Source organism: Syngnathus leptorhynchus, chromosome 6, assembly GCF_054491065.1.
Source record: "Syngnathus leptorhynchus isolate UIUO chromosome 6, UIUO_Slep, whole genome shotgun sequence".
In the NCBI taxonomy this organism is placed as follows: domain Eukaryota; kingdom Metazoa; phylum Chordata; class Actinopteri; order Syngnathiformes; family Syngnathidae; genus Syngnathus; species Syngnathus leptorhynchus.
In genome coordinates this window covers 4333820-4343738 of record NC_141200.1, presented here as the reverse complement: position 1 = coordinate 4343738, position 9919 = coordinate 4333820, and the positions used below count along the sequence as shown (strand labels likewise).

General features: G+C 41.1%; 1 protein-coding gene across 8 annotated transcripts; it reads left to right on the top strand.

Moving 5' to 3' along the window:
• The first annotated feature begins 225 nt into the window (after positions 1 to 225).
• Positions 226 to 9712, top strand: tpm1 (tropomyosin 1 (alpha)). 8 transcript variants are annotated; one of them, XM_085913740.1, is made up of 10 exons: positions 227 to 457; positions 634 to 759; positions 3618 to 3751; positions 3834 to 3951; positions 4028 to 4098; positions 5316 to 5391; positions 5563 to 5625; positions 5697 to 5766; positions 6121 to 6199; positions 7269 to 8958. In XM_085913740.1, exons 1-10 carry the CDS (start codon positions 344 to 346, stop codon positions 7270 to 7272), a joined length of 855 nt encoding a protein of 284 aa, XP_085769866.1. In that variant the 5' UTR covers positions 227 to 343; the 3' UTR covers positions 7273 to 8958. The 8 variants fall into 8 exon arrangements, with proteins under 8 accessions (XP_085769869.1, XP_085769866.1, XP_085769867.1 ...); XM_085913743.1 differs by lacking the exon at positions 634 to 759 and adding an exon at positions 935 to 1060 and having other exon boundaries at positions 226 to 457; positions 6121 to 8958; XM_085913741.1 differs by having other exon boundaries at positions 6121 to 8958.
• Positions 9713 to 9919: the final 207 nt, after the last annotated feature.

Sequence of the window (9919 nt, the reverse complement as noted above, 5' to 3'; positions counted from 1 at the left end):
TGGCTTTTCTTACATTGTCACCCTCACCCCATATAAAGACGTATCAATGTTTGGGAGAAGACGAATCAGCGAGTAGACCCTCACAAGACGTCCAGGCACCCTCGTATGCACGCACGCACGCAGGCAGGCAGGCAGGCAGGCCTCCTCCCACCCCAAAAAAAGTATTGGATGTCTGAAGGAATCCGCAGGCCCCCCCTCTTCTAAGTACATATTTGCGAGGGCACAGCGAGGCAGAGCCTGCACTCCAGCTCCACGTTCACTGAGGCACACACGGCCCCGGCTCCTGCTCTCGCCACTTTTTCCACTTTTGACGGAGTCTTTCCCTCTTGGGCAATAAGCAGCCATGGACGCCATCAAGAAGAAGATGCAGATGCTCAAGCTCGACAAGGAGAATGCCTTGGACAGAGCTGAGCAGGCCGAGTCAGACAAGAAGGCGGCGGAGGACAGAAGCAAGCAGGTCGGCCCACTTTTGTTGCTTCTTCATCATGTGTAGATAGACAGATAGATAGATAGATAGATAGATAGATAGATAGATAGATAGATAGATAGATAGATAGATAGATAGATAGATAGATAGATGTGCATGAATGTATTGTCTTGTTTAACTGGCTTGTCTTTAATATGCATGTTTAGTTAGAGGATGAAATAAGAGAGTTGGAAAAGAAAATGCGTGTGACTGAGGACGAGCGAGATAAAGTGTTTGAGGAGTTCCAAACTGCTGAAGAGAAGCTGCTGAGCGCCGAGGAGGTCGCCACCAAGGTATCTGTTCTCACCTTTGCTGACTTCCTTAACCTTGCTCTCTTTCTTTCTTTCTCCTGTCCTGTCCTCTTCCCGTTCTCTGTATGTCTTTTGTATCTGTGTATATGTGTGCTACTGCCACTCCCCGGTCACCCGCCCCTCAAAAAAAAAAAAAAAAAACTGATACGGGCCTCAGCTTGAGGATGACTTGGTAGCTCTGCAGAAGAAGCTGAAGGGAACAGAGGATGAGCTGGATAAGTACTCCGAGGCTCTTAAAGATGCCCAGGAGAAACTTGAGCTGGCTGAGAAGAAAGCCACTGATGTAAGTAAAAACGAGGGATCCACCAGGGCACCGTCACACGTCCCCTTCACGTTTTCACCTTCTTCTTAACGCTCCACTTTCACTGTCATTTTACTCTCATGTTAGAAGGTGGAGGTCCTCCATAACCCAAAAGTTAAAACCCTTAGCCTTGCACTATATTTTACTGCAAGCTCAACTATTTACAAGCCAGCCCAAAGAAATTCACACTTGAGTGTACACGACATCCACACCACATCTATTTTCAATATAGACACATGATAGCAGTCGTATTACATTTTGCACACTAATCCTCGTCGTTTTATATGTCGCTGCTTGCTGAGGCTTTTTTTTTTTTTCCCAAAGTGAAAATCAAGTCGCTCTTCCCACGAGCACAGGGAGCCAGCGGAGTGGATATATATAGCCGACTTCTTTATATGGTCAACATTGAGCTGCAGGCTGCTTGCTTAGCAAATCTGGAAAAAACAGTTCCTCATAATGTGCCAGCAGCACAATTTGGCCAAATATAGCCGGACATGGAAAAGATGACGATAAAAAAAAAAAAAAGACACGTTGTAGATAGACAGTAATTGTTTGATGCGATGGCAGCCAGTTATAGTTCTCGACATGCAATGGTCGCGACTCACTTAAGACAGAAAGAGTTACGTTTTGTTTTTTTTTGGTTTGTTTTTAAACACACAATAACGTAAGCCATATAGAATTCTGTCTGAGGTTGTTTTCAAGAATCATTTTGCTAATTGATTATGTATAAAATGTACAACCTTTTGCCCCCACGGTGTGTAATGTTCACAGTTGACCAGTAGAGGGTGCTAAAGGACAACTAATTCCTGTCCTCTTGGTTGATTCGTGCTCATTGAAAGGTCGTATGCATCATGAAAGGCTCATTCTCGTTTTCTCAATTTAAATTTCGTAAACCTACTATGCACGGCTTTAATTTTAACACTATGCTTAAATAAAAGAACAATGGCTGTGTTGTACATTAGTTTAAATTCAAGTAGTTTCATTTTAGGCATCTCTATAACTCAGTAGTTCTCAAAGTGATTGACACTCTTGCAAAGTTGTAGACTGTACTACAGTGCATTAGCATGTATTGTTCAATAAGTACCTTTAAACATTTATGAATTATTTTTAAACCTTATTTATGTGCAATTGAATTTAAATTGATTTATTGACATAGTTTTTCCTGTCTTAATGAACGCATCGTTTTTGAACACTTGGCCCTACTATGTTATTGTATTTTGACATTGATTTTTATTGTGTATAATTATGAACAAAAAAGTATCGGTTTCTATGATGGTTCGATATCAATTCTGACATCGGTATCGATGGATAACACCATTAGAATCGATCCGCCCATTTACGTGTAAGCCGGTTGACAAGTCAGTCGACCAGCCAGTGCTCGAGAGTGTAAGCGTTGGTTAGGCGTGAGAGAATCACGAAGAATGGCAGGAACCACATCGGTGGAGGCTGTCAAACGAAAGATTCGATCTTTGCAAGAGCAAGCCAACTTTGCGGACGACAAAGCCGAAAGAATACACCGCGAATTGCACGAGCAGCGCCAAGCCAGAGAGGAAGTAAGATAAGACGTTTGGGAGTTTGTCGTTGATATAAATCGTTCGACTCCATCGGGGGGGTATGCGGGATGCTGCGCGCCTCGTACGCAACTTCACCTGCTCCGTTTTGAATTTCATACCCAATTCGCGACCTTGAATCCTGAAACTTTGCGTCCTTCTGAGTATATGATTTAAAAATTCACTGTAAGCAGGAAGCTCAAAAGCCACTTTGTAGGTGACAGATGCAGTTTGACGTACCCATATATGGTCAACGCACGGCAACAGATTGATTTTTTTTGGTGTGTTTCCACCTTGAATTAGAAAGAGAGCAAATCCCTTGGGCGGCTTATACTGTCTGAGGCCAGGCGAGGCTCAGTCTGATATAGCTTTATCTCCTTTATCTGATGACTTGGTCCCAGCTTAGTTGCTCACAGTATACGACTATGACTTCCTTGTTGGCCTCACTTTCAGATTTCAACTTGTCTGTCAAACTTAAAGCAAGGAGGGGCCAAATTCAAACTGCCACATCTATATGCAAATTTTAAAAACAAAATTGCAGAAAATGTGGACTCAAATTGCCGTTTTTACTTGAGCCACTTTTATAAATATTGATTTTCACCAAATCCCTCCATATATGCTAAACAAATATTTGCTAGATACTTTTCTGTGATAACTAATTTCAACTCAATATGTTAAAAATTACTTTGACACACAATGGGCTAAAACTTACAGGCACAGAAAATGACAGTAAAAAATTAAAATGACATCAGAAAATCGATATTGAGTTAAAAAAAAAGTGTTCATTGTGAGCTTGACATCTTGAATGAGTCCAAGCAGCATGTCAAAAAGCAGAACAAGTCAAAGGAAGTCTTTCTTCAGCCGCTTTCACAAACAACTCAACTGCTTAAAAAAGCAAGCATTTCTTTGGGCTGACATGTAAATCTTGTGGTTGGAATGTTTGTGTTTTAAAAAAAGAACAAAAATGACCTCTTGTCTTCTCTTCTCAGGCTGAGAGCGATGTGGCCTCCCTCAACAGACGCATCCAGCTGGTTGAGGAGGAGTTGGACCGTGCTCAGGAGCGTCTGGCCACTGCTCTGACCAAGCTGGAGGAGGCCGAGAAGGCTGCCGATGAGAGCGAGAGGTGCGTTTTGCTTCTGGTTCCGTTTCCGTTTTGCCGTGTGTCGCCGTCTCTCCTCACATCTCCACTGGGCATGTCTTCACAGAGGCATGAAGGTCATTGAGAACAGAGCCATGAAGGATGAGGAGAAGATGGAGATCCAGGAGATCCAGCTCAAGGAGGCCAAGCACATCGCTGAGGAGGCTGACCGTAAATACGAGGAGGCGAGTTTTTCCACACCTTTCCGAAAATAAACTTGTGTTGCTGCTTTTGTAAACACTTTTGCGCCGCACCCCAAAGGTGGCTCGTAAGCTGGTCATCATTGAGAGTGACCTGGAGCGTACGGAGGAGCGTGCCGAGCTGACAGAAAGGTACAATTTGCAAAATGTGCAGCCCCCCCCCCCCCACCCCCTCACCTCCCCCTGCTTGCAGTTCACCCTACCCGGCAAAAAGTATATTTATTTAAATGAATACACAGCCGGGCTGTCGGAACATGACGCCTTGTGTTCTTACTATATGTGCCGAATATTTGCATTTGCTCCCCCCCCCCCGCCCCCACCTCCCACCTTGATTGGCTGCGGCTTGCAAACGATCGATCGCCACTCACAGTCACTGGCGAAGGATGGACGATGAGCTAAGAGTTGAGGAGCAAAGCATGAAATCACTAAACTCCTCAGTCAGACAGGTACTTTGAGCCAAAACTAACACACGTGTATTTTTTTTTATTTTTGCCACAAGACGTTCCTTCATGCAATCATTCAGCGAAAACAATGAATCTTCCGCTTTGCTTGCTCCTGCTTTACATTGTGCATCGACGTTTTTGGAGCCGAAGTGAATTTTGGTTGGCTCAGTGTGTTTCTTCTCACGTAACACAGCGGCAAAAAGTCAATAAATAAAATTTTATGATATTATCATTTTGTAAGCCTTACAAATTCACTTGAGCTCAAAATTTGGCTGATGCATCATTTGATGCTTCACTTTTTCACAACTCCAAAGCCACGTTTTCCACCAAGTTGAATGACAACAACAGGCGGAGAAAATAATAAATAATTAATTCTAAATGGAAATTGCAAATAAAATCGCAAAATTGAGGGGCAAAAATGAACTGCAATTATTATTTTTTTTTAAATCCAAAAATGGTTCAGTCCTATCCACCTTTAGAGAGGGAGGTGGGCAGGGTGAAGCAAAGTAGGCCAAGTGCTCGACCTAGAATTGTCACCACTATGTGACGATGTCAAGTTTACACTGTAAACAAACAAAACAATCCACGCTACAAAGTTGTCTGAACCGCTTGGTGGAAGTCCGGCTTAACATTGCAGGGACGTGCCAAAGAACCATTCCAACGCAGACTGTCCAAATCTAATCTGCTCCTATTTGATCTCCACATTCCTGCTCTGTTTGATTCACTCAGGGGTTCCCACCTGATTTAATCCCTATCGTTCTTATTGATCTCCTCCCCCCTCCCCCCCTACTCTTCCCTTTTGTTTCTTTCCCTCCCCCCATTTGACATCTGGTTCTATCCCTCGACCTTGTCGCTTCCTCCCTCTCTGTCCCATCTCCTTTTTGCACCTGTTGTCAAACAAACCAGCAAATGCGCTGAGCTGGAGGAAGAGTTGAAAACTGTGACCAACAACCTGAAGTCACTGGAGGCCCAGGCTGAGAAGGTAAGCGACTGACTGCATGCCGACCAAGACCCTCCCCGATCTCCTCCACGGCGGAGGCGGAAGAACTCCACAACCGGATGGTTGTAGTGCTTTGACGACTTTGTCGGAAGAATTATCGGAGAGCTGAGTCCTTCTCAGTTTGTGTGACTTCTCCTCTTTGTGACCCCGCAGTACTCGCAGAAGGAGGACAAATACGAGGAGGAGATCAAGATCCTCACCGACAAGCTGAAGGAGGCGAGTTTCACGTTGTCACCTTTGCCGTCGGGGATACGCGGAGCGCTTACGTTTTTGCTTCTTCTGCGCAGGCTGAGACTCGTGCTGAGTTCGCTGAGAGATCAGTCGCCAAGCTGGAGAAGACCATTGATGACTTGGAGGGTATGTTTGATTCTCACATCTTCGTCTTTGATTGTTTTGAAATCCATTCAGTTATTTTGGTTTTCAAAGTAGGGCTCGATTTCTCGTGGCAGGCTTTACAAATTTGCCTTTTTGTGAGTCAAATTAAAGGAACCAGGACAATGACAAAAAGTCACAAGTCAACATTTTTCCTTGACATACCACAAGAGGACTTTGCTCTTATTTGTACTGCCCTTTCATTCCTGTCATTCTTTGGTGTAACTTTATTTTCCTCTTTCCTCCCTTTCTCTGTTTCCAACTCTCCACTTTGAATGGCCTTTTCATGTCACCTTTGCTCCCCTTCTCACCCTGCGCCCCTCCTTGGTCCACCAATAGATGAGTTGTATTCTCAGAAACTGAAGTACAAGGCCATCAGCGAGGAGCTGGACCACGCCCTCAATGACATGACTTCCATGTAAATGTTCTACCGGCCGTGCCTCTTGTGTTACTACTAGGGATGGGCGGTTAAACCTCATAATCGAAGAAAAACAATGTGTTGAACGGCGTCGTGGGTGTTTGTAGCGTGTGGTGAAATGTATTCTTCCCACCCAGAGCCTGATTTAAGTTGTTTATTAACACCCTGAGCTATTTAAAAAGTAAACACAAAACAAAAATGTAATGTAAAGGTAATATCCAATTGATAGGCTAATAGAAAATTAGCATCAAGCTAATAGAACATTAGCATCAGTTTCTCTGGATGATATTCCTTAAAATAACAAATGCTGTAGTCACACATACAGACAGGCAATATTACAATACTCAAAGGCACATATTCTTCCTAATCTGCGGAAAAACTGTTATATTGATTAAGTGCAATTATAAATTTCTTCTTCTACCCTTGATACCTTAATGTGTGTAAATGGGACCACGCTGCCCCAAGAGGCAGAGGCACACATTGCAGGACCAGTTCATACATATTTTAGTTTTTCTCTATTATTTGACTCTAATGGTTTTACATTTTTCTGTAGTTAGAGTTTTGTAAACTAAGAAAAATACGTTTCAGAATCAGTGAATAGTTTTTATTCATCGTGATTTCAATCTCGATCAAAATAATCGTGATTTAATATTTTTCTGTAGCCATCTTCTCAGGTTGCGTTATGACGCACATTGTTTGACTCGGGTGGTCTTAACAATGTCTTTCATGTGTGAGCATTGTCTTGCAACTTCCAGTGGGCTCCTCGATCATTTTTAGTGTTAGTAATTTTCAACCGGGGGAAAGTAATTAATGCATGTCACGTGAAGCAGCATGAACCGGTTTTATTTCATTTCGCTTCGTCGGGCCTTTTCATGGTAATCTGAGACACAAATGCTAATCAATGGAGTAGCCCCGAGCCTTTCCTCTTTTGATTGATCATCTAACTAACATGTCCGGCTTTGTTCCACGTTAACTCCCCCCCCCCCCCATTTTATGGGCGTGGCTCCTGCCGACGTGATCTGACTCCTCCCCTTTCATTCACTCTACTTCTTCTTTCCTCCCCTCACAGATAAATTGTTTACATCTCATCAAAGACGCCTCCCTCCGGCGGAGTGGCATCTGTCTGCTCTCTCCAGCCTTCCCTCCATCTTCCTTTCCCTCTCCATCTGTGCTATCCCCGTCCTCATGTTTGTTCTCATCCTCATGTCAGAGTCCATCCCATCTCTTGTACAGAATCCTAAAATCGTTCTGCGTTGTGTAAAAAGAATAAACCTCATCCCTTCCATGGACGCAGTATCTCTTTTCTGTCCCTTTTCCCTATTTCTTCCCACTTAAAGCCTTGTTTTTTTCTTTCAACATCTCAGTTTCCCTTACTTTCATTGTTTAGATCGGTGGCAGGCGAGAATTTAAATAAATGCGGAGCCAATTTAGCTTCTCTTGTAGCAGTCGAGACTTTTCGACAACAAGTACTGTGACGGGGAATTTTACTTTGGCTGTTTGAGGATTGGGATTGGATTATGATCAGGAAGATTTTGGTCAAGTAGTGAGATGATGGAGAACATCTGGTCGGATGAAACAGAAGCTTTGTGCGTATCTCTGTTGCAAGATTATGACGCGGGCATTGTACGTTACGCAGCATTTCAATAAATGTACAATCTAAATGCTCTGAGTGTTTTGATCAATTGTCAAAAATTAGGGCAGAAAGTGGACGTTAACCGCGCCACAGTGGAGACTCCAAAATGGGATAATTACTCACCTGGTAGCTGGTTAATATTTAATCTATTTTAGTTTTAATAAATTAACTCCACTAAATATAGACAGTTTGCTCCTGTTTAAAATATTTCCAAACCAGTATCAGAACTTTAAATGTTTAGAATTGTTGTATTTTTCCCAAGAATGTAACAGTAAAATATTAAAATATGGTTGCATAAGAAATAAAATCATTTATTGACATAAATTTATGATGATGAAAAACCTGCAAATAAAAGAGTTAGAAAAGCAAAAATTATTCATTTTCTATCAAATGTTTGTGAGAAAGTGAAACTTTATTTGATGTCTGATTTCTTTTAGCTGAGATGTGATTAGTAAAATACCAGAAATCTTTTAGGAACATTTTTCATATATATATATATATATATATTTTTTTTAAATATAATTAGCGTATTATAGTTTTGGAGGGGAAATGTCAAATTTAAAACCTTTTTTTTTTTTTTAAATACTTTTGATTGTTTGACACGTACCAATTAAAAAAAAACATTCACTTAATACAAATTCACTCAAAAGTTGGTTATGTTGTGGATAAAATGTAAATATCATTAAATAACTCATGGCCGAGGCGATATTTTCAACATCCTGACTATCTTTTCTTGAAAAGGTAGGCTGTCAGCAGACTTTTGTTTTCTCCTTCTTTGCCTGTTTTGTCTTGTTGACTGATTGCAATCATCTACCACAATAGTTGTCATGTCACTAATTATCACCATGTAGCCTTCAATAGGAAATATTTTTTTTTAAATATTAATGACGCCTGTACAAATTAGAATACAGCATTCTCCATTTTCGCCAGTGTTCTTTTATCAGTGCAAATAAGAATGTTGACTGTGTGCATGGTTTCTCACAAAACCATAATAATTGTTTTGTTTTGTGTGCTGTGAAGAATGTGTTAAATATGTGAATGGCTTAATGATTAACAGTCCAACCGGCTGCCTCTCAGAATCACTTGTGTGCCACTAATACTTTTTTTTTTCTTTTTTTTTTTCCCCCTATTAGAAAAACTTGCCCATGCTAAAGAGGAGAACCTGGACATGCACCAGATGTTGGACCAGACTCTAATGGAATTGAATAATTTGTGAAAGCACAATCTAACCCTGACATGCACCGTGGTTTGGCTTTTTGTCCTAGCACCTTTGTTACCCAATAAATCCGTTCCTTACCCGCGGTGCCCCGCAAACAGCCAGATGCTATTTTTTATTGCACCATCTTGCCTTCAGTGGAACTCAAACCAAGGAGCTAAGGGAAGTAAAACTTAAGCATTCCCTCGGATGAAGCCCAAAGTCAGAAGCATGTTTGCATTTGCAAGCCAGTTTTTGTACTGTAACAATATATTTTCCTTGGGTGGAATTACAGGTGACTTTGCTTACAAAGATTTTTTTTTTTTTTTTTACATCTGCATTGATAGTTACATTTTATTTTACTATGAATTATGCACATGCCAAGGACAAAGTGGATAAATTTAGCACGTAAACCTCACAATAATGGATTTTTTTTGTTCAATCTGTACAAAAGACTGTAAATGCACTCCTTGTGAAATTTCAGTTTATAAACTGGTGCTAGTTTGTACATTGTTTAGGTTGTATTGGTTTGTAACAGCCACAGTCCTGAATTTGTTCATTTTGTCTGTGCGGTTTCGGACATCTGGTTGTGCAGTTTTAGCATTTTTAAAGTAGAAGTTCCAAATGTTTATCATATTTGAAATGTTTAACATTTGAAATAAATTAAAGCACGTTTTGAAAGCTTTGCAATTGTACTGCATTATTTTTAACATACATTACTGTACTTTACTTTTGGTCAATATGTAGCGGTACTCAGAGTATTCATTTTTTCAGTCATACCTGGTGAAAAAGTTAATTTAAATTTCTTTAATTAATTCTTATGCTTGTGGTATTTATTTATTTATTTTTTAGTTACTGCTGTGCTCACCCACATTTGCTTGGCTGAGTCTGT